General features: G+C 37.0%; 5 protein-coding genes across 5 annotated transcripts; 3 read left to right on the forward strand and 2 right to left on the reverse strand.

Moving 5' to 3' along the window:
• The first annotated feature begins 681 nt into the window (after positions 1-681).
• On the forward strand, positions 682-7443 carry LOC117640974 (protein Smaug homolog 1-like). The gene is made up of 12 exons (XM_034378048.1): positions 682-835; positions 1835-2095; positions 2179-2404; positions 2490-2583; positions 2699-2822; positions 2916-3022; positions 3106-3268; positions 3365-3706; positions 3819-4008; positions 4102-4456; positions 4539-4755; positions 4842-7443. The coding sequence occupies exons 2-11, from the start codon at positions 1903-1905 to the stop codon at positions 4749-4751; spliced, it is 2007 nt and encodes a 668-aa protein (XP_034233939.1). The 5' UTR covers positions 682-835; positions 1835-1902; the 3' UTR covers positions 4752-4755; positions 4842-7443.
• A 3852-nt stretch (positions 7444-11295) lies between these two features.
• On the reverse strand, positions 11296-14432 carry LOC117640989 (phenylalanine--tRNA ligase beta subunit). The gene is made up of 11 exons (XM_034378072.1): positions 14267-14432; positions 13887-13942; positions 13652-13806; positions 13500-13572; positions 13156-13422; positions 12894-13073; positions 12534-12709; positions 12246-12450; positions 11873-12164; positions 11636-11785; positions 11296-11545 (listed from the first exon to the last, which is right to left on the reverse strand). The coding sequence occupies exons 1-11, from the start codon at positions 14322-14324 to the stop codon at positions 11394-11396; spliced, it is 1764 nt and encodes a 587-aa protein (XP_034233963.1). The 5' UTR covers positions 14325-14432; the 3' UTR covers positions 11296-11393.
• A 39-nt stretch (positions 14433-14471) lies between these two features.
• Positions 14472-16084, forward strand: LOC117641013 (THO complex subunit 3). The gene is made up of 5 exons (XM_034378107.1): positions 14472-14724; positions 14950-15106; positions 15201-15405; positions 15493-15763; positions 15842-16084. The coding sequence occupies exons 1-5, from the start codon at positions 14539-14541 to the stop codon at positions 15989-15991; spliced, it is 969 nt and encodes a 322-aa protein (XP_034233998.1). The 5' UTR covers positions 14472-14538; the 3' UTR covers positions 15992-16084.
• Positions 16085-16107: 23 nt separating this feature from the next.
• On the reverse strand, positions 16108-18890 carry LOC117640981 (NADPH-dependent diflavin oxidoreductase 1). Its single transcript, XM_034378059.1, has 9 exons — positions 18544-18890; positions 18276-18458; positions 17947-18195; positions 17747-17870; positions 17368-17637; positions 17026-17280; positions 16781-16945; positions 16469-16695; positions 16108-16393 (listed from the first exon to the last, which is right to left on the reverse strand). The coding sequence occupies exons 1-9, from the start codon at positions 18630-18632 to the stop codon at positions 16168-16170; spliced, it is 1788 nt and encodes a 595-aa protein (XP_034233950.1). The 5' UTR covers positions 18633-18890; the 3' UTR covers positions 16108-16167.
• A 25-nt stretch (positions 18891-18915) lies between these two features.
• LOC117641005 (acyl-CoA:lysophosphatidylglycerol acyltransferase 1-like) lies at positions 18916-26452 on the forward strand. Its single transcript, XM_034378094.1, has 7 exons — positions 18916-19022; positions 19747-19867; positions 19952-20151; positions 20246-20457; positions 20551-20848; positions 20931-21070; positions 21154-26452. The coding sequence occupies exons 2-7, from the start codon at positions 19854-19856 to the stop codon at positions 21391-21393; spliced, it is 1104 nt and encodes a 367-aa protein (XP_034233985.1). The 5' UTR covers positions 18916-19022; positions 19747-19853; the 3' UTR covers positions 21394-26452.
• Positions 26453-26505: the final 53 nt, after the last annotated feature.

The following is a 26505-nucleotide window of genomic DNA, read 5'->3' on the forward strand; positions in this document are numbered from 1 at the left end:
TCTAACTTTTTATCACGCCTGTGTCCATTAGTCGGAAATTTACTACGTCTGTCCTTAAAGTCTTCCCTACAGCTTGCAGCTCATTAAGTCGTACGGAAGCGATCTAATTCCAATTTAAAGAGCAAGATGTGCTCGAATGAACTAAACGAACAGAGGAAACGAAAGGGTTAGTATGGCAGTTTCCCACGCATGAGGAGATACCGTTCAACCTCCTACGTCTTCCAAAGGACCTAAGAGGACATAAGTTTGAACCTCGTGTAGTAGGATGTAAACAGAAGTTTTGACCAATCAGCTGCGAGGTACAGACCAGTCGTGTCTACCAACCTGCTGCGTTAACAATTCAACATCATGGTTTCCTGTAGTTATCAGACAGCGCACTAAGAAGTTTGTTATAGTTCATTATCCATCAAGCAATTATTTCAAAGCTTTCAGTCAAAATCAACGTTTTTCAAAGGTCACTCTTCATTGTCTTTAAAAGTATTTGCAGTTCAAGCCAGGCCTACCACAGGAAATAATTTTCTGCTACCACAATATTCCTTGTATTTTGTCAGCATATTTCGATGAAAGGCGCGAAATAATTCACAATTTTCACATTCTTAAATTTACCTGGGGTTTTTCGCTATCAAACAAGCCCTTGCACATCCATAGTTTTTTGGGGAACAGAATTTTTCACTGAATGAAGTCAAGCAAGAATGAACTATGACGTCATTTTGCAGTGTTTATTTTGTTGTCATGTCTGTGCAGGGACTCTTTTGACGGCTTTTGGTTTTGTGAAAAAATACGGTTCGATACCTTCGGAATGAGCTGTAATTGGCAAGAATAGTCCACTTTCATGGTGAGTCGCCTCCTCACGCTTAAATTCGTATGCTTATAGTAGTCCTTCGAACGTTTTTCCATTATTCGTGGTACTGCTGTAGGCCTATCAGACAAGGTCATAAGAATCGTTATTTAATCGTTTCATCGATCAAAAGCCTTGTTCTTTTGGGGGTATTTATGAACCCAGCCTTGAAATAAGCGTTTTTTAACTATGGTTCTTATAGATATGTCCGTTTCTTCCCGAAGGTAATTGGGCTTTGGATACAAATGATCTCGGTGCGTTATTCTGCTACCGCTGGGCCCGGTTGTTTGTTTTTCCTGTAATTGTTTAGCTTCCTCAAGATTCATCTTAAACCCACTTGGTCTATTCCATTTCTTATTCTTTATCTTTTATCTTGAATCCTAAATGTTGGTCCGTGTGATATTTTTCGCCTTTTTCCTGCGGTAAACATTTCCACAACAAAGGACTCCCGCAAAGCATCGGTCGGGAACCCGGCTGTCTGACACCTAGGAAGAGCGACCGCCCACCGAACCAAATACTTCAACCTTTTATCTTTTTTGGATTCGTGTTGAACGATTTCAGTGGTGACTTTCTGGGTTTCTTACTAACTTGATTTTATGAGCTCCCTTAATTCCAAGAGGATAATAAGTAGAATGTACAAAAAAAGAAAATGGCTGTAAGTTTTTTTTTTAGAGTAGGTGCTTTGTTTATGTCTACCCTCAGTCTAGTGGTGTTTTTTTGGTGCTGCTGTGGTTATGAATTATTATTACTCATTGTATTGTTATTCACTCCTTCATCCATGACCCATTCAAAAATTACCTTGGTATCTCAAAATAATGCTTGAAAGAACAAACAAAATGCCATCAAATTTTGAAGTTAACATTAGCTTTGTGCAAGAAATATTATCAAAATAATATCGAGGAGTGTAAGCCTTGTTATCCACCAACCTATTCCTGTAAATTTTCTGTTTGGTTTGACAAAATATTCTGAATTAGCAAATTCTTTAACTTGTTTCAGGATAAAATGAAGATGCAGAACTGTTAGGTCCTATTCTTCTGGAAAAGACTCCTAAGCACTACACCATTATGTATCGTGAACATCTAGCTGCTGTCTCAGAATGGTTCGAAACCTTGTCAGAATGCGAGCAAATTGTTGCTCTGTATTCCTTGTTGAAAAGATTGGCTCCTGCTCAAGCCCGGTTCCTTACATTGGCAATGGACCAGTCATTGGAAAATTGTGTTGAACTTCAACTCGCAGAGCAACAGGCAAATAATCCAGGTATGTACATTTTTGTCATTAATGAATTTTTAAGCATTCATGTGGTGTAATGTAACCCTTTTGAACCAAAATTTGTCCTACAGGGTTCGTCAGCAGCCTTCTAACAGAAAGTGCTGAGACTGCAATGTCTCAGCTTCTGCAACACCTTCCTTTGCTGCGGCCAGGAAACAATGAAGCTAGGTCACGATACATAGCGGTTATCCCTCGTGTTTTGAGTCATGCGACTGGAACAGGTTCACATCTGGAAGAAGCCAGACAGCTTCTCTCTTATTCCCTCATTCATCCAGCTCTTTCCAATGATGATAAAAGGTATATTTGTTTTTTGTCTTCTATCCTATCTTGTCAAAACTTTGCCCAAAAAAGTAACTAATTTTCTTTGACCCTTCAAATGCAGAACCCTAAATCCGTGGCTTAAGATGATGGAAGAACGCATCACTAATGGAGGTACAGGTGTGAATACTCCTTCCATCACTGCTGACTCCTCTCCAGTAAGTTTCCCCATTATACCCAATTTATCAGTTGTTTACTATAAATCTTTGTTTCCTTTCATGGTGAAATAAAATTTAAATTGACCAATAGTAATTGTGATCAAACTTTTTTCAGACTCAGCAGCCACCACAGCAAGGACCACAGGCATCTCAGCAAGGGCAGCAACAACGCCCTGGATTGACTATTTCAAACAATGGGCATTCTCACTTACAATTCCAACCAAACTCTCAGCCTCAAGGTTATTTCAACTTAGAAATACTTATTTCATCAACATCTAAGGTCTGTCTGCTAAGCTTTTTTTAACCTCTCTTATTTTTTTTTCCTATTTAAGGAGGAGTTGGTAACTTTACAAATGGTAGCCAACCAAGAGTACGCCGTAGCAACAGCCTCACACCACCAGTGAGCATCGCTCACAGTGTTGAATTGTGGAGCTCGCAGGTAATATCTATTTCTCTTCATCTGTTAATCCTCTTCATTTTTTTTTCTCCAAACAATAAAATACCATCAATTATCCTTTTCAGGATGATCTCTCTGGCCGCCAAAAAGCTCGTAGTTTCTCTTTGTCATCTGAGTCAGGCCCACCACTTTCCCCACAAAGCTCTCAAGCCTCATCAGGCAGTGGCTCTGAATCACATTTGGATGACCTCAGACTGCAGTTCAGCAGTGACAACTGTGGTATGCGTGGTAAGCAATCCTAATTTTGTGTCTTGCTAAATGCTTAAAGCTTCTTTAAGTGTTAATTTCTGCTAAACTTCTTTTTTTTATAAACTATTTTTTCAGATATACCATCATGGTTGAAGTCTTTGCGCTTACACAAGTATGCATGGTTATTTGCTCAACTAAGTTATGATGAGATGTTAAACCTCACTGAAGAGAAGCTTGCAACAATGGGTGTTACTAAAGGTGCAAGACACAAGATTGTACTAAGTGTTCGTAAACTTCGTGAACGCTACCACACTCTATGCCAGTTAGAGAGAGATGTTGTGGCTGGAGCTAGTTTATCTCAAGCAATGGATGATTTGAGAGCAGTTTTATGCTCACCAATCAAAGCGATTGATGAAAAGGACAAAGATTCCACTGTTGAAGATATTCCAGAACAGTTCACCAAGGTTATGGGGAAAGGTATAGCCACTTTTCGCCTGTTTTATTAAAGTGAATTTGGAGTTTTTGAGATACCACAATAACTGGTAATATTTTGATCTTTTTCTTATCTTATCTTATCTTCCATTTATAGTGTGTACTCAGCTGCTTGTATCAGGACGTGCAGAAGAAAAGCTATTGAGCGACTTTGTATGGCTTCTCGACCGATGCCTACAGCATGAGGCCTTCAGTGCCATCCACAAACAGCGTCTTGGTTGTTGGAAATTGCAGCTTCAACATGTGTGGCGTCCATCTCCACAGCGTCACTTGCACAATAGATACAAGTAAACATTGCTTTCCTTCATTCTTGTGGCTATGACTTTTCATGCTTACTATTATTTTATTATATCTATTGTTTTTATTATTATATTTTTCAGGTGGCATAATCCTCACTCACAGTCATTTTCAGTGGGTTCACACCCTGCAGTAAGTGCACGTTTCCAGGGTATCATTGGCCAGGGCTGTCCGTCCTCTCAAACTCAGCCTTCCCAATTACAACAGCAGCAGCAGCAGCAACAGCAGCAACAACAGCAGCAGCAACAACAACAGCAGCAGCAGCAACAGCAGACTGCACAACAACGCGCAGCAACATTTGCCAGTCTCTTCCAAAGTTTGGCACCTTCGCAACAACAACATCGAAACAGTCTTGCTGTTATTGGCAGCCCTCAACTTGGAGGAATCTCTGAATTCATGGCCAAGCGTCCCAGTCTTCAAGATCCACTTTTGATGGAGGTGAGTAGTAAGTTGCTGGAATTGCAATTTATGTTTTTCATTGCCTTTCGCTCATGCTCTGTTTCCATTGACTTTGTTTCAGCCTCTTGAGGGGCACTCTCAGCTGACCAGAACACGTTCTGCTCCCCACAAACCAAGTCAACAGTTAGGCTCTCCAGACACCACTCTTCCACCAATAAGCCTTCCATCAGCACTGCCACCCAACAGCAATGATTATGATCCCATCAATTCTCGTCTGGAGTCTCTGTGTCTTAGTATGACAGAGCATGCATTGGGTACATCTTTGGAGCTTTAAGTGGGTAAGTGTTTACACCATTAATTTGATTGGGCCATTTTCTGTTAGGACTAAAATTTGTGATTTCATTAAGTCATTTTTCTTTCACAGAACTCCATAATCAATAATCAAATGGACTGAGGGAGGTAAAGGTCAAAGTTAAAATTTAAATTTGGAGGTGACAAAAAAATTAGGAACGAAGAGACTGAGACAGCCGCAAGACTGTGCTGCATTACGCTGTCTTATAGTGAGTCAAACTGTAGCATTTCATTTTCAATCCTTTTAATATTTAGATAATCTTTGATACTAGACCTTATGTTGTAATGTTCCAAATGTCATGATTTGTGAACAACAGAACTGAGATGATTTGTTACTATATGTCGTCTGAGAGTTGAGAATCCATTCTGCCATGAACATATGTAAAAACTACTTTATTGACAATTCATATGTTTTGTATGTTGTGTATATAAATACAACACCAATAGTGACGTGTGTGCGCGTGTGCATGTATTCTTCACACCTCTGATTAGTAATCTATTTTAAGATGCCTATTCTTGTGTGGCTACTTGGCTAATCTCTAAGCACATTGCTTTGCTGTAAAGCAGTTCTATGTGACTGTCCTTCTTTGTGTTTACATTTAAGGAATCCATACTGTATGAAAATTTAAGGTTTTAAAGTAGAATGGTCTGATTTGTGTAGTTAATTTGCACTTTTAAAATATGACAAATTAATTAAGTGTAGCTCTTTTTTCTTTGGTTTTTTACAAGAAAGTAGATTACTTTGCTAATGAAAACTTTGAACTGCCACATTGCTTGGTGTCTTCTGTTTCTTTCTCTCAGACTTCATAACTGAACTGACTGACTATTTGTCTGGTGTACATGGTTTGTCTGGGCGTTCAATCATGCATGATCTATATTGTATAAATAATTACAAATTGGTCTATTTAAATAGAAGAAGTACGCAGGTCGGAAAATTCATACCAGATCTCTGTTTTTAGTTTAAAACACATTATTATGTGATGTGATGACAGAATGTATGTAAGTAGTCATATCTCCTGACTGTCTCACTAGCAATATTTTAAAGATGTATGTTAAGAATTTCCAAAAGAGAGGAAACAGATTGTAGAGCCTTTTATTATCTTTATTATGATTATTTCTATTATTACCTGAATCAGTTCACCTATCCCAGTTGTCCAATCTTAAATCTAATTGTTTTCTTAAACTGGGAGTGAATTGTGCATGGATGTACTGTATGCATAAGGAGAGCAGCTTGTTGTCTCTGACTGTTTCATTTTAAACTTTGTACAATCGTGTGATGCCTGAATTTATGTGTGGTTGTGTGTGTCTATGTATGAAAGAGTGTATGTGAGAGGGATGTAATGCATTGAAATAAATGTATGTGTGATTGTTTTCATATATAAGTACTTAAACAAATTCAAGCTAAATTTCTGTACTCAAGCGCAACCAATTGTGTTCTTAAATATTTTCTCAAACAAAAAAAAAACAAAAAAAAAAAACACAACACGACAATGTGATTTTTAATTTTACATCGCTTATGTTTCTGCCCCCTTCTGTTTCTTGTAATCCTCGACAGAGATGTTGCTGTTTGAGCTGTTGTCTTAAAAGTACTTTTTGTTTGTTTCTGTTATGTTGAAGTACTCTTCCTATGGCGACTGTGGAGCCAAGTAGATAAATCTATGTTGATCAAATTCACTTTTTTCTTCCTGAAGAAACTAGTATTTATCAGCTAATAGGTTAGGCTGTGCCTGCCAGTGTTTTATTTATTTATTATTTATGACCTGCACGCGACTGGACTTCAGCTTTTAATTGTGATGTTTCTGCCCTTGTATAGCTTTCAATGGTTAGGAATGCTGAAGGTGTAAGAATATGAGTGTAACTTACCACAAAGTTATTTTATTTGTTTGTTTCCTTTTGTCTTATTTTGCTGTACTTGTGAGAACTGATGGAGTTTATTAACTACACACTGTGTCACCATTCTTCTAGGGCTGAATTAATTTGCTTTAAATTTTAGGTGACCTAAGTTGACTGTGCTTAGGCACTAAAATCATTCTGATTATTAATTAAAATTCCATCCATTTAATTATCACTAGTCAAGTAACTGGGGTACACCTTGGTTCTTAAAGAATTGAATGATTGATAGCTATGGAGTGGGAATATTCTCCCTCCCCTTTTTTTGCCTGTTTATTGTTGATTTGCTTGTTCTGCAGCCAACTGCGTTTCCTTCCTTGAATCCAGAAATTAATTTTATATTCTGATAAGAAAGTCAGATGTAAGGATGCTAATAAGAGAAATTGAATTTCTCAAAATATGTCTAAAGGAAGTTGTTAGTGTAAGGCGATTCTGTAAGTAATAAAGTCTCCCTTGAACTTATGTTCAAAGCAAAACCCTCTGTGGTTTATGAGCAAAATCCTCTGTGGTTTATGTAAATATGATCGAAGACTTAAGGGACACGATTCAAACATTTTGTATATGAGCATACTTTTTCACTTTTTTACTAGATTCTCTTTCATTTCAGAGGCCATTAGATTATGTTCTGTCTGAATGTAAGTTTTAATTACCAGGCGTTTGATGTGTCCAATAAATAAGCTACTGTTTGGGTCGAAGCAACATTGTTGTGTGGGTTATGACTTTTGAAATCCATTTTAACTTTTCATCTGTTCCAGCCCATACTGTTACTTCCACCACATACACTATTAGGAAATCAGTACTGAGTTACGTAAATCCTTTAATTTAAGTTGCCTCTTGCACTCAGCTAGTGTGTAGCTAATGTGTCTGAACCTACCCATATGTTTTGGTAATTTTGACATCCCATTGAAATGTTCTTATTCAATGTTTCTTGACATCTTGTTGATCTTTTCTGCTTCGGGTTGACATTTTTGGACTTTTTATATGTCACTAATGAGTTTCCATGGTACGTACAGTGATGTTTCTCAAACGTTGGCATATTGTTTAACTGTCACCATCAACGGATCCATGAACATTGAAAACACTTGAAATTTTCAGTATTCTATTTTTGCATTATGCGTGTTTAAACTGTAATGGCTGGTAGACTGAACAGTATTAGGAAATACATCCTGTATGAAGGTGGCAATGAATTATGTAGAATCGTGTGTTTGTAGGCATCTGACACCATATACTGCTGTAAAAATAGCTGTAATAATCTAGGTGTATGTTCATATTTTGTGCCCATCATTTCGGGGCAAGAGCTTTTTACTATGGTCTGATAAATAATTTTGAATGGAAATGGATAAGAGCATGATAGTTTGTGGTATGTTACTGAACCCTGCAGGGTGTAAGAACTGATACTTGTGGAATAAGGAATTTGATAATCTTCCATTGTTCAAGGAGCTTTCATGTTCTTGGATGTAATGAATTGTGTAGATTGTTTTACTTATGTAAGGTATTCCCTTAAGGATGGACTGATTAGTTCATTTTGTTGTACTGCATCGTGGCAAGTGAGTGTTAAGCACCATTGTTTTACAAACGGACTGCTGGAATTTGGCTCTAAATTTCACATGTGCCTACCACTCCTTTGGTTCTTTCAACCTTTCTTCACGTACAAGGCCTAATTATGTACATTTATTAGTTCTTTCTCACAAAATTTTCTTTTTTCAATTTTTATATCTTATCTTATCATAAATCAATTTTGGTGTCCAGAGTTTATTATTTTACAAACCCCGCTGAAACACTCATTTGCTCCAGTCGCCATAATGCCTTTTCTTTTCTTCTTTTCAAGGTGAAAATCTCCCTGTGGCATGTGCAATGGTAGTTGCCTAATGTCTAGATTAAGATGTTTCTTTTTTGTTTACTTTACTGTAGCGCTGTGCGCACGAAGTAAAAAAGTGGATGAAACTGGGGGAGGGATGCTGAGATTCCCATTGATGCCGATTACCTTTTTTCTTTCTCCTTGTCCTCTTATTTGTTGACTCAATTTTTCCATTATTTGTTTTGCATTAAACTGTTTGAATGCTGGATTTTTTCTGTTCGAAGTTGTGGACCACTGGCCATATGGCTTGATCTAGCCATCTTTTTCTACCTCTTAAGTAATGTTATTTGTTTCCTTTTCTAACACTTACATGATATAGCATTATTGTAAACCAAAGACTGATGTGATTTGTTTCTGACTGCTTGACTCTTTGTTTTCATATCATTATTCTTCCTGAATATTTAATGCTCTTTGTTGGCGAGGTTGAAAGAGGAAGAAATGCATATTTTGGGGAGATTTTAGAGCCCGTAATATGTTGGCCAGCAAGTGAGCACAAATATTTACATCACAATGTCGAAGTTATCAATGGTGAACATCTCCCTATCAAGTTGAGAAGATTTTCTTAGGCTACATAGAGGTAGAGGCACTGCCTTCTCTTAATTTACCTTCTGTACTTCAACTATCTGACCGATAAATTCTCTGAAGACATGCGTCTCAAGCCTTTACACTCATTCCAGTTTTATGTATCTTTTTTTGGGAAAATTTTGAAGGATAAATGATTACAGTACAGTGATGGAAATGAGTGTGATCCAAATGACACAATTAGCTGTGTAGATTTCAATTTTCTTCCCTTAAATGTGTTTACACTATTTTTCTCAGGATTAATATGATTGTTTGGCCTCAACTTATGATAGTTCATGGTACTTTTTATAATTATAATAATAATAATAATGTACCTGGTCTGTTGCATATGTCATCCCCAGGGACCAGTCTGTAGTATCCAGCTACTGTTCCCTCTCCCTTGTAATTGCACTTTTTACTTTAATATATGTTAGGGCGTACACTTACGATCTTATTAACAGCTTTACCTTACTTGATTTTGCATGTTGATTATATTTGTCTTGCTTGTCATGTGATGTGAGTACCATGTACCATGTATTCTGTATTACGTAGCAATCATAGTTCCCTCAATTTATGTACTGTAATGACTATTAGTTTGTATTTTGTACTGACTGTAGCGGCGGGCTAAGCGGTACAACTTCATATGGTGTGCAATCATGAGCATGGATGTGCGTTCGCGCCATATGTAAAGCATGCTGGAACATGTGTGGTGCAATTACAGAAAGTTAATGTGTGTCTTGTTGTATTTCTTTGCATATTTGTTTGCATATATTCATTAAATTTTGTATGTGTATGCGGCTTATTAAAGTATTTAGTTTGCATGCATGTAGCACACATTGACATGATATTAAAAAAAAAGTTAAAAAAAAAGTTTACAATTTATAAGTAAATAGTTGTGGCAGTGCCACCAGCATATTCGTTGTGGCATATAAGCAGAACACCCATTTCTCTTGTGCTACGTTTGCTTTTGTGTGACAAGTTACTGAGGCCATTGTCATGTCATCAGGATGACATGTATCAAAGGCTCACATATTTTTGGGATCATTTCAGGTGTGGTTGCTGTTAGTTTTTCACCCCCCCCCCCCCCCCCCCCCCCCAACATCAAGAGCTAAAGCTAACTTATTACAGAATGTGTTTCTAAGGTGGCTATTAGTTATTAAAACATAGCTGCTTGTGTTCACCTGCTGATCCCACAGTGATACAGTGTGTTTCCTTCAAATCGAATACTTGATGCCATTTTTATTCATCCAAATTGTTTTAAATGTCTACTTATAAGAGCATTTGCGTACCAAGATAAATTGGGTAATTTTCTGCATTAATTCTTTTTGTACATTTTTGTGATACCCCCCTCTTTTTTTGTGTGTGTGATAAGTGTTGAATTGAAATTATAAGACTGATACTAAGGATTTGTCTGGTTTTCTCTGGAATGTAATGGAAATGCTTGTGTTACCAACAACAAACTGCAGCACACATCGAATTGCATGCTTGGTCTAAAACAAAATGATGGTACCCATAGTAATGTTAACTGTGAAAGCAGTAGTCAACGTAAGCTGGATTTTTTCTCCTCTCCTTTTAGCACATTTTCTTGCTCATCCAATAGATTCCTAAAGACTATGATTTCCAATGTATTGGATTATTTTGATCAAGGAAAATCAAACTGCATAGCAACCAATGAGAAACTTAATGCACTGATGTTTGGGAATAGTAATTATTACATAATTCATTGTTGTGATAAAAATACTACTGGATTTATTTCTACACAATGCAAAACTTACCTGTGTGTTCATTCCTGAGTGTATGTAACATTTATAAGCATTTTTTGTACCTCTTTTTTGATATAGCCTTGCCAATACTTTGTAGTAGCTGTTGTTAAAATTACTTGTGTGTTAACTTCTAACCTGACAGGAATCTTTTTGTTAAGAAATTATGTGGTATATTACTGTATGTATCATAGATTTCTGGAATTTGAAATTCAAGAGTTAAATTGTGTGCTGGATAACACTTGCATAGAAAATCAATCAAAACTAATTGATCATCAGTATATGTTCATAATTAAAACAGGAGATGTGCATATATGTGGTCATCAGTCTCAATTTCCTCAGTATATTGTCATAAAATAAAAGTAAATATGATTAAAAAACTAGCCCTTTCTTTTTCCACTCCATCTTTCATGCTGCATTTTTGGCTTTTTTTTTTATGAGGTATGAGGGAGAATAAATAAGGTTTTTCAGTCCACTATTATTAACCAACAGAGAAAGAAACATAATTTAGGTAAAGTTGAGCATAAAGCAAGCACCAGGTTAAGATAAATTATTTTCACAGAAAGGGTTCAATGTTGATTTCAACAGCTGAACATGGATTTGCCAAGTCAAACTGACTCAAGACTGAGGGATGAAGAACTCCCATTCGTCCAATAGGTATTCCTTTATGCAGAATTTCTGCACATCGCTGGGGGAAAAAGGCAGGATCTAAAGAAAAATGGGAGACAAAGACAGTTAAATATGTAGGTATATAACAATCATCATGACTTATTCATACAATTGCTTCAAAATGCATACCATCTACGGGCTTAAGCGAATAGCCATCCTTGGTGAAAGGTACTTCAAGTAATTGCATTGCTCTATCCAGCAAACCATGAACAACTTCAAAGCCTGGAGTCTTGTTGCAGTTCAAAGCACACAGTCTTCTCTCATTGCGGGCTCCGGTTTCTGGCAAACAAATAAAATAACTATGGTAGAAGAGAGAAAGAAAGCACAACATTGTTGTATAAAATACACAGTATAGTTAAAACATACCTGCTTTGGGATCTTTCAAAACAACATCAGAGATTTCAAACAACTTGAGAGGCAGAGGTAGGCGCTTGTTTGCTGACAGTGTTTTGAGTAATCCAGGCAGCAAGGTAGTCCTAGCAACTTGAAATTCCAGTGTTTTGGGATTTGAAATATGGACTGCAGGTACTTCATTAATAGGACGTCCAAGCTTAGATGAAATGTCATCCCTTGAGCAGAGAGCAAATGTAAGTGCTTCTGTAAAACCTGCCTGAGCAATTTCTTCTCGAAGTTGGTCAGATAGTTTGTTAATGGGAAGCTGCAATCAAAAATTTTACTTTAAAATGCTTTTATTAAAATAAAATATAAAAATTAAAATACAAGTCAATACAAATATTACCTGTTGGGCAATGGTGTTAGTGCGGGGTAGGGTCTTCTCAATGTTATTATATCCAAAAGCAATAGCTACATCTTCATAAATATCACAGGCATGGATGACATCATGTCTTGTGGGTGGGACACAAACTTCAAGTTCAGTTGAGTTTTTAACTGAGCTTTCAAGGCACATTTTTGACAATAGGTCGGCCATTTGTTCTGGAAGGAGCCTAGAACAGATAACAATCCCAAATGAATCGAAGATGCTTTAAAAAACACATTCATCAGGACTTCGTTCAGTTATCATCCTCACTTAGTTCCAATGTATGAATTGGCCTTTTCAACACAAATTGATTCCATGCGATATTCCAGGTCTGGATACACTGCTTCTTTCCCGTCATTCTGGACTACTTTGACTGATTCAACAGTAAAGGGTTCAGAACAATATTGACTGAACATGCAAACCAATGTGTCCAACACAACACGGGCCTAAAAAGGGAAAGAGAGATTGGATAAAACAAGCAGTCAAAACTTAGAAAGTAGGGTCCATATACAAATTGATAGATGGCACAAATATTTTTTAACGGAGAGACTACGTATCCGATTATTGAGGAGTACTCGCAATCATTACAGAAGAAAGTCAAGACTAGACAACTAATAAAATGATACATACCTTTGTCAAATCAGTAGCCGTGCATTCTATGAAAACGTTTTTGGTATCCAATGTGATACGAGAGTGATGTCCATTAATGATTGGTGGCAGTGACAAAACTGTGCCTTCAGCATCATAAATGACAGGATATACAGGGCTATCTTGGATAATTGGAAGGAATGCCTTCAACTGAGCATGGGTCTGAAAATTCAAATAAATATTAATTTTAATACACATACAAGACAATTTATGATAATTACCAGAATTTTTCAAATGAACATACAGAGTAGAGTTGCATAATTTGCGGAGCAGTCAGCTCAGCATCGTGATTAAGAGGTTTAAATTTTATATCTTCTGGCTGCTTTGCATCATACACAAAGGGCCCTTTAATGCTATCCAGATCATGTGTTCCAATTGCAACAAGAGAGCGCTTGCGACAAATATTGTGGTGCAGTTTGTCTTGCAGATCAATGAAATGAGCATAGCGGTCAGGATCAAACTTCAGGTTTCGAAGAATTGCAGCAACAGCATATGGTCGGATCAGGGATGTCTAGAGACAAAACAGGAAAGTTTTAGGAAGCGGTGCAGAAAACATTCAGTTGAACATTTAATAAATGTGAAACATACATCTGGAAGTACTGTCAGTTTAGTCTTTTCAAAGTCTTTCGGAGCGATTGCTTTAAATTTAGGTATCGGAATCCTGCGCAGAAACAATATAGATTAAGAATGGGAGAGAAAACACAGACTCGAAAGTAAAATGGGTAAAATGTATCACTCACTTTCTTTGGAAAACGGAAAGGCCCTGGACAAGTCCTTCCAGACAGAGTAGGTCATAGCGGTTTGCTGGGATGTCAATCCTGTACAAAACTTCCTCAGATGCACCAGCAGATTGATCAGCCCCTTGCTCTTTGCTGATCATCTGCTTTTCAGTAGTCTGCAACATTAAAAAAGACGCATGGTAAGGTGTTCGTTGCAACTTAATACTAAAACATACATAAAACAAAGAACACTCACCACTTCATCCAGTTCCAACCCATACTCGAAACAAACATGACTGAACTCCTCATCCGCTGAAACAGAAATGCATCCGTTGCAATTTGAAAACATCAGGGATGACGATCGATCCATTGATAATTTGCATTCAATGGGTATAGTGGTGATGCAATGCAAATGACATAAAGTAGCCGCATAGCAGTCGTCAATTTTAGCAATAACTGCTACATAAACAAAGCAACACGGTTGCAAAGGAATTCCATGAAAATGCGTCTCAAGTAATCTTCGATCCTCCGAAATTATTTATGAAAGTTAAACATATGTACATGGGTGTCAGAAAACTTAACCAAACACATGCAACTTAAATACTTATCATACTAAATCAAAAACGTGATTCTTACTATAACTTTTCCCGAGCGCTTTAAACAAGAGGTCTCGTTTTACTCCGATGGTAGGCATGTTTAAGTGCTTGAGGTATGTTTTTGAATGAAATAAATTAGGAAATCCACATCAGCAGGAGCGGCAGCCGCAAAACAGCAGACCGATCCTGGGGATAACGTGTTATAAATAATTCGCAGTGGGAGAACTATTTGCACGGCAAGAGTGTCGTGTAAATAACAAGAAACGCTACAACAACAAATCTTTAACCTCTAAGCAACCAACCATTCGGGCCATGGGTTCATACAACAGTGAAATGGAGCGATTACGCCAGCATTTTAAAAGTCACAGTAAAACGAGAGAGTATCAAGCACACTCTGCCAAAGTTCATTCAGTTGGATGGAGCTGCGATGGGCGAAGACTCGCCTCTGGCTCGTTTGATAAGTCGGTGTCAATCTTCACTTTAGACCGGGAGCGACTGGTAAGCCGGCAAACATATTTTTCTGTTGTAGTAACAGAGCAGTTTGCTTTCTCTGCATGAAAATTTTACATTCCTGATCAATCGGGAAAATATTTTTTTCACTTAATGATGACTGAAACATGTTGCGTTGATTCTGTGCAAGTGATGTGTTAACTGATTTTGCTGAGCAAATTAGCAACTAAAATTTATTTGTTCTGTGTAATTTATTTTAACCCATGATTCCAGATGAAAGATTTTACATTCCGAGGCCACAGTGGAAGTGTTGATCAATTATGTTGGCATGCTACAAGCCCAGACCTATTAGCCACCGCAAGTGGTGACAAAAGTGCACGAATTTGGGACGCCCGAACTCAAAAGTGTGCAGCAACTATAAACACTAAAGGTGCTTCATTTGTTTTTCTTAATGAACCTTTTGAGAGGTAACATTTCTGCTTTAATATGACTTAAATTTACTTTCTTTATTTGCTCAAACCCAGGAGAGAACATAAATATTACTTGGGCCCCAGATGGACAAACAATTGCTGTGGGAAATAAGGAAGACTTGGTCACATTCATTGATGCCCGCACCCACAAGGTTAAAAGGGAAAAGAAGTTTGAATTTGAAGTTAATGAAATATCATGGAACAAAAGAAGCGATTTGTTCTTCTTAACTAATGGACAAGGTTGCATACACATACTAGAGTAAGTTTGTCACAATTGAATGTAGAAACCAGGAGAACTGATTACATTCACCATTGCATTTTTTTACTATTTGGTTTCATTTTTCAGGTACCCTGATTTAGAATTACAGCATGTCCTTAAGGCTCATCCAGGAACATGTATATGTATTGAATTTGATCCCACTGGACGATACTTTGCAACAGGATCTGCAGATACACTGGTATCGCTGTGGGATGTCGAAGAACTTGCCTGTCTCCGAACTTTTTCAAGACTGGATTGGCCAGTCAGAACTATAAGTTTCAGCCACGATGGAAAGTTACTGGCATCTGCCTCAGAGGATTTAATGATTGACATTGGGGAAGTAGAAACGGGCCTCAAAGTAAGCATTTCACTTTCCACTTATTATGGGGTTGATTTGGAAACACACCCTATAAGCTCTGTGTTCCTTTTGTTTTAGGTTTGTGACATTCCTGTGGAAGCTGCCACATTTACTGTTGCTTGGCATCCTAGCCAATACCTTTTGGCTTATGCCTGCGATGACAAAGATTCATATGACCGGAAGCATGATGCAGGGATTCTCAAGGTGTATGGGTTTTCCTCTGAATAATACTTCCAAGCCTTTCTGAAATCCTCAGTTACTAATTTTTACTGTGGATCTGTTTTCATTTTTGTGTAGCTTCACAATAGGATTTTTTTTTCATTTCATCATTGTACTTCATTTGGTTCTAGTTGGATAAAGTATTTAATTCAAAGCCGTAAATGTTCATTAAAAAACAAATTTAGCTAGGCCCATGTTTCTGTTTGATACCTTCCCTCCCTCTCCATTTTGTCAATGAAGGCATTTGCAGCGTCAATGCCCAGTCCTCCACATGATACAGCTGAATCCCTGAATGCCTCTCGCACACTGGTAGGCATGTTGTTTGAGTTCCCGGCCACAAAAACATATCCTCCGGCTCTTAAAAATTTCCACATTAATTCTTTATCCCGAGATAGCAAGTGCTGAACATATCTAGAATAAAGAAATCAAATTTTCAAAAATTTGGAGCTGTAAGGAAGTACAGAAATCATTATAAAAAATGTTTACATTTTGTCTTCTTGATCACGAGAAAATGCACAATTTAGTGTGACTTTTCCTGCTTTCTGCAGAGCAAACCAATCCTTTGAAAAATGAAAATCTCCATCTTTTTTTCTGCATCCAAAATAAAGATGTAGAATTTCAGCAGATGCTGTGCCTTCTGAATTTCGTTGATGTATGTAACTACGGAATGGAGCTACACCTGTTCCAGGACCAATCATTACCACAGGTACATCCTAAAAATATTTAAAGAAAAATAATTATTCCAGAAATTATCTCAAGTTTCACTTCACTTCTGTGTCATGGAAAGTTGGTCTTCACCTGTTTTGAAGGGAAACGAAGAGAGCCCTTTTGTAACCACAAATTTACAGCATTTCCAGGCTTTAATGAAGCCAACCAATTGGAACAAAGTCCCAACCGTGGTTTAAGTAGCTTTGTTTTGTACTTCACTATAGCTACAAGAATATGCAATTCACCTTTGTGGGCCTGAAAAAAAAGGAGGAAATATCATGTAGGAACAACTCTACTTTTTGGAGCTCATATCTTCTAGTAGAGGAGATCCACACCTCTGGAGAGGATGCAATTGAAAAAGCTCGAGGCCTGATAGGGGTGAATAGTTCAAAGAGAAGTGGATAAGGAATGTGTGATGTAGCATGCGGAAAATCTGCCAGGAGCTCCAAAATTGTCCGTTTAGGGCGACTTAAATAGTCAAACATCATCTCCTGACCCTGTGGACTGGCCATTTCTTGTAACTTCTCCATCTCCAGTTCATTAGGTGTGACTTCAGCAAGCAGCTTCAGCATGTAGCGGCGGGGTATAGCCTGCATTTCATAACATAAATTTAAAAAAAAATAGGTAAAGAAAAAAGGCTTACTGATGAAAGAATGGATGTAACTCCACCAACTTACATTTAGGTCCCAGTAGTGTGTAACTAAGTTAATTAAGCTTTGAGGAGTTTTCAGTGGTTCAGGAACAACCATGTCTGGATCAATTTGTGAAACACTGAAAACTGTTTCTTGACATAATGTTGAGCCAGCAAGTTTTGCATCGTCTCCTGTCAGTAAGTCCATCAGCAGTTTTACATTATCAGGCAAATTTTGTGGCCTCACCATCAGCACATCACCAGGTTGATAGCTCATGTCTGATGGACAATCATTGAATGATATCAAACGAACATCCTACAAAAGTAAATTAGGATTGAAAGAAAGAATTTACAACTAATTTATTACTATAGGCACCTGAAAAGCTATTTCATAGCATATCAAGCTCAATTACAAAAATACTAGCCTGAAAATGTGTTGAACTGGTGGTGCGATCATTAGATTTTACTTTTGATTGGAATGCTTTAAACTTTTGAGGAATGGGAGGGGGTTTCAGCACTTCATTTGATTCCAATATTTCAATGCTCCACCTATGTACCACAAAGTTTCACAAACTTGACCACTACAGTATTGTATGTATGAATTATGAGTGAAACATGTACAAACCTGGGAGATATTTTGATATCAGGATTAACAGTCAACCCTGGTGGTAATGGAAGTTCTCTTAGGAAACAATCCCAAAGCTGTGAAATCCAAGGATCTATGACAGCATCAGCACCCAAATCATGCTGATCATCTGCCAAGCCCAAAGGCAGCAGGGATGTCCCGCCCAAATTCGAGAGGCGTCGGAAGAGCTTTTTAGCTGCGTAGTTGAACTTGGCATAAGAAGAATCACCCAATCCCAAAACAGCAAACCTGTAAGAACCAACACACATGTCAGAACCATGTGACTTGGAAGAGATTATCAAAATGTTTTAAGAGAATGTCACACAAACTTTAATGATCTGAGTGAATTTGTGGGTAAGTTTTTCCGCAAGAGAAATTTCCAAAACATCTTCATGTTATCGGGCTCTTCTCCTTGGCCAGTGGTGGAACACACGAACACAACATACTGTTCAGTGAGCAATTGAGTGATGGGATACTCATCCATTGCTTGGACAGGGCCTGATAGGTGGAATCTGAGATCATAATAACAATGCGTAAGAAGATAAACATTTTGGATGAGTTGGTAGTGCCCTACAGTGGACAGGAACAGAGACTCACAGTTTCGCTTCTCGCCAAATTCTTTCTGAAACCTCTTGGGCTGTTCCTGTTTGACTACCATAAAGAACTAAAATTCTTCTGCCAGCCATATTTCTTCTTTAAGAGTGTAAAATTTGAAGTCAGGGCGAAAAAGTATTTTCTACGAAACCACAAGAACGATGTAACCTGTTACACATGCTTCTGCATAGCCGGTCATCAACAAAATTGCAGTGACAACTGCTTTTTATTTCTTGTTTCCAAAATATTAAGAGTTTCAGAGAAAGCCATGAGAAAATGAACAATTTTAAAATCTATTACCAGCCAGAAATAGAAAATTAAAAACACTGACTAGCAGAAGACGATTACAAGTTGACCAACATTATGATGATGATGTACCGGTCAGTTCTACCAACAATAATCCTGGAAGCGTGGGAAATGTGTTTACAGCACGCGAAGAAGGCGGTAAAAGTGTGTCTGCTCAGCCGATCGTTGAGTCATTTGTGAGTTCCCTTTTATTCAGTGTCTTCAGAGCTAACAATCCCCAGTAATTTCAAGTTTGATCGTCTGATATTTTAACCACCTCGGGAAGACCTTTGCTGTATTATCTTGTGGTGATACTTGTCGCGAACGCTAAGTGCAATGATAACGCGTCCGTAGGCTCCCCCCCATTGAATCAACAGGACACAATTTGCCTGACAGATGAAGACTTTTCATCTGTTCTGGTCGGATGTGTTAACAAAGTCACCAGATATTGAATGTGCTCATCTTTTTCAAGCTGTGTGGTCCTTATTCAGTCGCATTTTGCTGAAGTATCCCCTTCATAACCTCACACTATCCTTGCCCACATTGTGGTTTATTGTTTTTTCCTTGTCTGTTTTCATTATCGCGTCTTTCCAGTGATGTTACTCTGACCTCGGCCACTTGAAATAAAAACATGACGAATCTGTACAGTCTGTCTGTTGATTGTCTCTTTTGAAATTGTTCTGATACGCAAAGGAATGTTTGGACAACGTGAAATATTCAGAAAAAGTGTAGACATGAGATTCTGACGATTACCTGTTGTCAATGTTCATTAAGTTTTATTAATTTACATCCGTAAATAAAAATAGCTGTTTTGTTACTTCCTACGGGACACTCCTACAGGAGTGTCTTAACCAGACATTGTTTAATTTGACCCTTTCAACTTGACATGTTTATGTAACCTTTTTTCTGTATTCTTTACAGGTTGAAATGGCTATTCATTTTTGTGTAAGGAGAAGATAAATGCACATTAATATTCCATAACTTTGTTTGCACATTTTCACTGCCCTCATTGTACTTACCTCTAAAAAATGGACCATTTGAAGTGAGTACTGTCCGTTCACATATTTTCAATCAAAATGATTCCATTTTACTCGGGCTGTTTATTAAGTTACTTTAACTGTTTCAGAATCTGGCTGAAAGGATTTATCCGCCTCTGCTTCGTCCTCGTCAATAATGCTTATACCATCCCAACTTACACAGTTTGGATACTACTTCTCACACCTCTCCGATTTCTTCATCCTGACCTGTTTTGGCGCATTGAAGGCTTTTTCTTCCATTGGCTGCTGGCCATGGTCAGCATGTGGAGCTGGTCTGCAGGCTATGATAGTAATACTCCATTTTTATATTTTGTTTCCTGTACCATACTGATTTGTATTATTTTTGTCATTTGTTCATCTAATTCTCTTTTTATACCAAACAGTTGTTGAGCTTGGTGATGACTATCGCCCTTGTCTGCACATGCCAGCTCTTTTGATTGCCAACCATCAATCAACTGCTGATGTCCCCATGCTGATGGCGGCATACAATGCAAAACCTAATATTTTACCCAATATTATGTGGATTATGGACCGCGCATTCAAGTTCACTAATTTTGGTGTGGTATCTACTCTCCATCAAGATTTCTTCCTTCGGGTAAACTTTATCTAATTCTGTAGAAGTAATGATCTTATTCTAGCACTATGTAAAATACATTTGCATTTATTTTTTGAAATTTCTATCTAACAGATTCAAAGAGGTAAAAGAGATGAGTGTCTGAAGGAATTAAGAGAGCACCTTCATAGTTCCTTCAGTGCTTTAGGGCGCCACTGGATGGTGCTGTTCCCCGAGGGTGGTTTTCTTCGTAAGAGGCGAGAAACAAGTCAAAGATATGCTCTCAAAAATAACTTGCCTGTACTGGAACATGTTTCTTTGCCAAGAACTGGTGCCATGGAGGCCATAGTAGAAGAGTTAGCAGTGCCATACCAACATAATAAACAGCAAGTCAGCAAGGGCAATAATGTCTCTCAACCCAGTTTACATAGTGGTATGTGTGTTTACTTTAATTATTGGGTATCTTCAAGTTTTCTGTTTAAACTTTAAGTGGCAATTAATTTTTCTCCTAACAGATCCAAAGCTGATAAATTGGGTGCTTGATGTTACTATAGCTTATCCAGAAGGGAAACCTCTGGATTTACCCACAATTATTACTGGATGGCGAGAACCTTGTAAGACATACTTATTTTACCGGTTATATAACATGGCAGATGTAAGTACCATATACAGTACTGTAAAACCTCCAGCGCTGTTCTTACCGAACTTGGTTAAATAAATTCTCTGTTTTTCTTGCAGGTTCCTAGAGAGCAAGAAGGCCTAACTAAGTGGCTGTTTGACCGTTGGGTTGAGAAAGAAGAAATGCTAAAGCAGTTTTATGAGACGGGCAGTTTTCCATCAGAAAAGTTTTCAACTCAACCCATGCCAACTCAAATTGTATCTCAAGACACATTGCGTTTTGTTATCCTTCACATTTTCTTCCTTGTCTCTAGCTATGTTCATTATTGCATGTTCTCATATGTCTTTCAGTTCTGGTAGCAAATTTTGAGTCAACTTAAAGCATTCAATGTTTAAAGTTGTATGGCTACAGTTTTTTTCAATAGGTGTACTGAAAAGCAGTAGTTATCTAAAATTATGATGTTACCCTTCAACCTTTTGCACGTGGTAAATGTTTATTGCCATTGTTTCCAAACACTTTACTACCTGTTTCTTATCAGATATGATCAATGAGAGATAATTCTGTGACCGGGGAAACATTTTTCTCGTTTCTATTATGCAAGCATGCATAGGCACCAATAATAAATCGATAAAATTTGTCTGTAGTAAAAATTCAGTTATCATTTCTTCTTTATCTCTAAAATAAATCTGTTGTGATAAACTGATACAGATTATTCACTTATAAGTTTGTTTAGGTGTTTGGATTATGTCAATGTAACAGTGATTATTGTGCTTTGACCTCTGGGTAATGTGTCGAATAACTTTAGTTTCATCTAAGTTAGAGTTAAAAGAGTACATACAAACTCTTGATTACTAGCCAAAGTTACAGCAAGGCAGCCGAACAAAATTGATGGTGTAGCAAGCTTTCCAGCACATCAGCTCTGCACAGCTCTGTTCTGAATGCCCATTACTCTTGCATGTTGTTTTTAAGAGTTGTATCTTCTTTTTAAGTTTCTATGAGGGTACTAGTGTTGTACATTTCATATTTATCACAAAAATAGGGCAGTGTACATGTCTCTCTCCTTCTACTTCTCACTGTCTAGCGATTTCTGAAGACCCACACACTTGGTGAGGGGTTGATGAATTGAGCTCATCACCGTCCATCTGCTTGTAACAGGACTGCTGGCTGTATAATGAATAATCATTTCACTCTTTTAATTATGTCTCATGATTCTGTTGTGTCCAGATGTAATCAATGTTTTTCTTTTAAAAAATTGTTCTATTGTTCTTTCTTGTCTGCTCTATCTATGGAATATTCAATTGTGTGGTAGAACTGAGGTCCATGACAAGCTTGCATAAGTGGGTGTAAATGAAAGCTCAAATCTAGTTCTATTGGTGAGATAAATCTTGTGTATTTTCCTGAGAGGACGAATTAAAATTTCTGTGAGAGTGCTTGTTCATTTCCATGATGACTTTTCAAAAGTAAATTGTTTCTTCAGATTTTATGTGGATAGTTTCCATTCAGAACTGATAAATACAGACTGAAATGTAATACAGTTAAAATTATCTTTTTAAAAATTTGCTTTGTTTTATATGATTTTGAAATGCACAAATTATGAGCAATAAGTACTGGAAATCGGTCTTACAGTTTTCAAATTAAAGTGTGCTTCCCTTCAATACTGGCACAAAATTGTCTGTTACAGCCTTGCTGCTTAATTCTTCTGTTTTAATTTTTTATTATTATAATTTTCTATGGCAAGTCATCGGAAAATAATTGTTGTTTGTGGTATGAGTCATCTTGAGCAGCTGTGTACAGAAACTTTGTGATATAATTCTTTACCTGTACTTTGTACGCATAACATGCTTAGGATAAACTCAAATGAATGCTTGGATTGTTTTCATCTTTGAGAGGACGTATCTAATTCACTAAAGTCAATTTCGTGGGGATGCTCCAACACACGGGTGTCTTTTCATTAAGTGGGCCTTATTTGAGAGCTTTGTATTGGTTACTTGAATGATTTTAATGACTGTGGTGAACCAATTGTGGTGCATGTTTGTTTGGGACTTCTCCCAGACTGCATAGGTAATATTTTTGAAAAGGTGTGAAAGTGTCTGAAGTTTGTGTGATGTATTGTAAGGTCTAGCATATCTTGTTCTGCATAAAATATATTTGTTATCTCTTGCCATTGCTATGTTAATCTTGACGGCAGTGTTAGTTATTGTTTAGTTGTCAGTAAAGTTAAAAGCTAATAACTGCAATGAAATTCCAGTACCCTAAGAGGAAGGGAACAATTCTTATTGAAGGGTAAAACTGTATTGGAGGTTTTAAAGGTCCGTTGATCCTTCATATTGATTGTTTTAAAAGTTACTGTCATAGGGTGCTAACAGCACAAGAGTTGGCAAGTAACATGGAAAGCAGGCAACCAAAGAACTTTGTTTTTAAAGGATGACACTCGTGTCGATGCATTATTGCCCTTTCTCGTTGCCATACTGGCCGGGTAGTGTCTATCAAGGTAATTTTTATACCACTGTTTCTCTTGTACAGGTAAAGAATATGTTAAAGGATAATCATAGATATGATGATCAGAATGTCAGAAATTTTTTTAACAAACAAGTAACTATTGTCCAATGCCCATTTCTGTTCTATGGGTAGCTCATTTTATTTGTAGACAGTGAAATATTTTATCTGTTTAAATATACAGCAAAAATGTCTCTTATATTAAACTGTACCATCTACTTCTTAGAATTTTTCAGTACACAAATTAATTTTGGCGTTGTAGTGTACAGCGTAGTGTACATTTGCGTTACAGTATAGGACTAGATCTTTGTATAACTTTTTTGTCATAATTTAACTTACAAGGAACATTACACATTACACTGTTAGTATACTCACTAAGGAATAATTTAACTTTGCTCTGAACCAGCATTAAGTTTGGAACTGTCTCATGAGTCCTGTTACATTTCCACTTTTCGTTTCTAGATTTCTCTTCTTTTCCTTTAATCTCCTCTTTTCTTTGAAAAAGAAAGCAAAATTTTTAATTTGAACTTATGAAAAATGCTTCCGAATGTCTTTCCAAAGCAATGTTGTCTATTGTGTGTGGAGTTTTACTCTGAGTGTTCATGTAATGATGTTGGTGGTATTCCTGGTATGTACCTGTTACCATAAGCAGTATTTTCCTCGCTTTCGCCTCAATTTCAGAAACATGCTATATGTATGTCAATAGGAAACTACCTTGTTTTCTTTAATTACCAGGTGTGAAAAGATAGATCAGGTGCTCGTAAAGTTGAAAACATGGTGAAACCATTTTTTTTCTTTTAGTGTATAGAGGGTTTTATTTTCATGAGAATTAATCGTATGCCTTGATAGCTTCTTTACTTAGCTTCCATTTGTTTATGATAACTTATTTTGATGCATCAAAGTAGTCATAGGTGTAGTACTGTATGCTCACAGTGTCTTCAAGACACAGCGTGCAGCTTTTCAGTGTATTACCCTTTTCCCCCCTTTTTCTTTGTTTGTTTGTTGTTTTCTGTTTTGTTACAAAATCTGATGTGCTCTTCCGTCTGTCTTTTGTTTGATTAACCTTTTTTACCATATCCTATCATTAAAAAATGTTGTAGGGTTTGCACAGATGTACAGAACCTCACATCATTTGATTCAAACCATGATACCATTTTTAAAGTACCACTCTTTCCCATGTTTACTCACTCCATGTTGCATGATATTGAATTGATTGTGGTTATAATTTCATTCTACTTGAACATTTCCAGAGTGGGAATAGCATCAGTAAGGATCTTCCTAGTTTTCAATTTCATGTTCATTCCCTAATTGTCCTGTATCATACCCTCCCCCTTTTCCTAGATAAATCTTCTTTAGTTTTACTATGCAATGCACAAATATTTCTCATCTTAGACTCCTCTTAGAATAGTTGATCATTGAAAGAGGCAAATAATGTTGACACACTTTTGGTAGTGCCCTTGTTGTTTTGGTGATCGTGTTAATGGAGTGGATGTTATAATTTTGATCTTCTCAAAACAAGATCAGTCAAGTGTGTCATGTGTGTCTTTTATCATGTAAACTTTGCAGTACAAGGTTTGTGAAATCAGGAACTGAATTGTCAGACCTGCTGTACTTTGGAGGAAGGGACCTTTTCATGATCTGGTTGCATTCTGATTTCATTTGATATCTTTCTATTAGATCACTGCTTCCTTTCATGTCTTTCTTTCTGCAGTCAAGTTAGAAAAGAGTGTATTTTCTTGTAATTAAGTTTTCTTAACTCCAGTGCTGCACAATTTTTGTAAAAATTACTGTGACTATCATGTGTATAAATTATAATTGCCTACAATGGTTTTGAAACGCCTTAATTTAAAGTAGTGCCTTATTTTAAAAATAACAAATCGTTTCAAAATCAAAAATGTTTTATCATTAAATTTTCATTGTTGTGCTCCTTGTAACTTGACCTTATTTTGACCATAGATTAGTTCACTGAGTATTACAAGTTAGGTTTCTGCGATTCTGAATTTAGCCAAACTCCCACCGATCTATTTTTCTCTTCTTTCCGCTAAATAGTACCAAAACAAAAGTGAAGTCTTGTGATATTTGTCAAGAAAGACAAAATTTGCCTCAAAAATATCAGAGTATGAGAAGTCACATTCATCCTCTCTCTCTCTCTTCCTTTTGAACTAGTATTTTATTTTCTGTGAGATTTTAATGTGGTCTTGATTTATGTACCTAGTGTAAAATTTAGTATTGGTATTGTTCTTTCTCATCTTGATTGTTAATATGTTTGTCTTCAGATTTATCCTTTATTTCCATGAAATCAATTTAAGGTCTTGAAAGATACAAGACAGTGTGACAGTGAATTTTGTGGCTTCTCTGAGGTTCACTGCTCATAAAGAGTCTGGTGAAGTCAAAGCATAAGCTCCGTTCATTCTACTATGATCTGTAGATCTTCTGAGGGAAACCTTAACAAACTATCTCCTCTCAGTCTAGACTGTTAGGGTCCTACTGGTAAAGTGATCTGTGATCTAAGTTGTCCAACTGAAGTGATTCATTGTTATCACTTTGTACAGCTGAATCCAACTGACCTTTTCCGTGCTCTAATCAAGCCTAAATAAATATCAGTACAGAACTGAGCTGGAACTGATTGTGAATAAGGATTAGGTTATCTTCTTTAGGATTTGTTGAAATGCTTTATGTGGTAATAAATGCTTGTTCAGTTAACTGTCCGACAGAACATAGCACAGTAGTTCAAATGGCCTAACTAACCTTGTAAAAATGGTTTGGTGGTGCATGAGGTATATGCTTGATCACCGCAAGTCACAAAGCCTTTAAGGATAATTTTGACAGAATCATTGTGTTGTTTTCTCTTTTGTTTTGTGTGAGAAGTTAGCAATGACTACTTTGTAACTTGAATTTTTGAATAAACAGGCACGTGCTATATATGAATCTTATCTTTTATAATCCTGCTACCGTCTTCATCCACCAGAATAAAA

The sequence above is a fragment of the Thrips palmi genome, unplaced genomic scaffold, assembly GCF_012932325.1.
Source record: "Thrips palmi isolate BJ-2018 unplaced genomic scaffold, TpBJ-2018v1 HiC_scaffold_1, whole genome shotgun sequence".
In the NCBI taxonomy this organism is placed as follows: Eukaryota; Metazoa; Arthropoda; class Insecta; order Thysanoptera; family Thripidae; genus Thrips; species Thrips palmi.

What these genes read in the sequence shown, in the direction of transcription:
- LOC117641005 (XM_034378094.1), top strand. An exon ending in ATCAAGATTTCTTCCTTCGG is followed by an intron (nt 20,458 to 20,550) that starts GTAAACTTTATC and finishes TCTATCTAACAG; the next exon opens with ATTCAAAGAGGTAAAAGAGA. An exon ending in TCAACCCAGTTTACATAGTG is followed by an intron (nt 20,849 to 20,930) that starts GTATGTGTGTTT and finishes TTCTCCTAACAG; the next exon opens with ATCCAAAGCTGATAAATTGG.
- LOC117640989 (XM_034378072.1), bottom strand. Translation starts at nt 14,324, where the DNA reads ATGCCTACCATCGGAGTAAAACGAGACCTCTTGTTTAAAGCGCTCGGG. An exon ending in AAATTATGCAACTCTACTCT is followed by an intron (nt 13,074 to 13,155) that starts GTATGTTCATTT and finishes TTGAATTTTCAG; the next exon opens with ACCCATGCTCAGTTGAAGGC. An exon ending in TTCGCTTAAGCCCGTAGATG is followed by an intron (nt 11,546 to 11,635) that starts GTATGCATTTTG and finishes ATTTTTCTTTAG; the next exon opens with ATCCTGCCTTTTTCCCCCAG.
- LOC117640974 (XM_034378048.1), top strand. Translation starts at nt 1,903, where the DNA reads ATGTATCGTGAACATCTAGCTGCTGTCTCAGAATGGTTCGAAACCTTG. An exon ending in TCACTGCTGACTCCTCTCCA is followed by an intron (nt 2,584 to 2,698) that starts GTAAGTTTCCCC and finishes AACTTTTTTCAG; the next exon opens with ACTCAGCAGCCACCACAGCA. An exon ending in AAGATCCACTTTTGATGGAG is followed by an intron (nt 4,457 to 4,538) that starts GTGAGTAGTAAG and finishes ACTTTGTTTCAG; the next exon opens with CCTCTTGAGGGGCACTCTCA.
- LOC117641013 (XM_034378107.1), top strand. Translation starts at nt 14,539, where the DNA reads ATGGGTTCATACAACAGTGAAATGGAGCGATTACGCCAGCATTTTAAA. An exon ending in CTTTAGACCGGGAGCGACTG is followed by an intron (nt 14,725 to 14,949) that starts GTAAGCCGGCAA and finishes CCATGATTCCAG; the next exon opens with ATGAAAGATTTTACATTCCG. An exon ending in AAGTAGAAACGGGCCTCAAA is followed by an intron (nt 15,764 to 15,841) that starts GTAAGCATTTCA and finishes CTTTTGTTTTAG; the next exon opens with GTTTGTGACATTCCTGTGGA.
- LOC117640981 (XM_034378059.1), bottom strand. Translation starts at nt 18,632, where the DNA reads ATGGCTGGCAGAAGAATTTTAGTTCTTTATGGTAGTCAAACAGGAACA. An exon ending in TTCGTTTCCCTTCAAAACAG is followed by an intron (nt 16,696 to 16,780) that starts GTGAAGACCAAC and finishes AAATATTTTTAG; the next exon opens with GATGTACCTGTGGTAATGAT. An exon ending in CGTGATCAAGAAGACAAAAT is followed by an intron (nt 16,394 to 16,468) that starts GTAAACATTTTT and finishes TCTTTATTCTAG; the next exon opens with ATATGTTCAGCACTTGCTAT.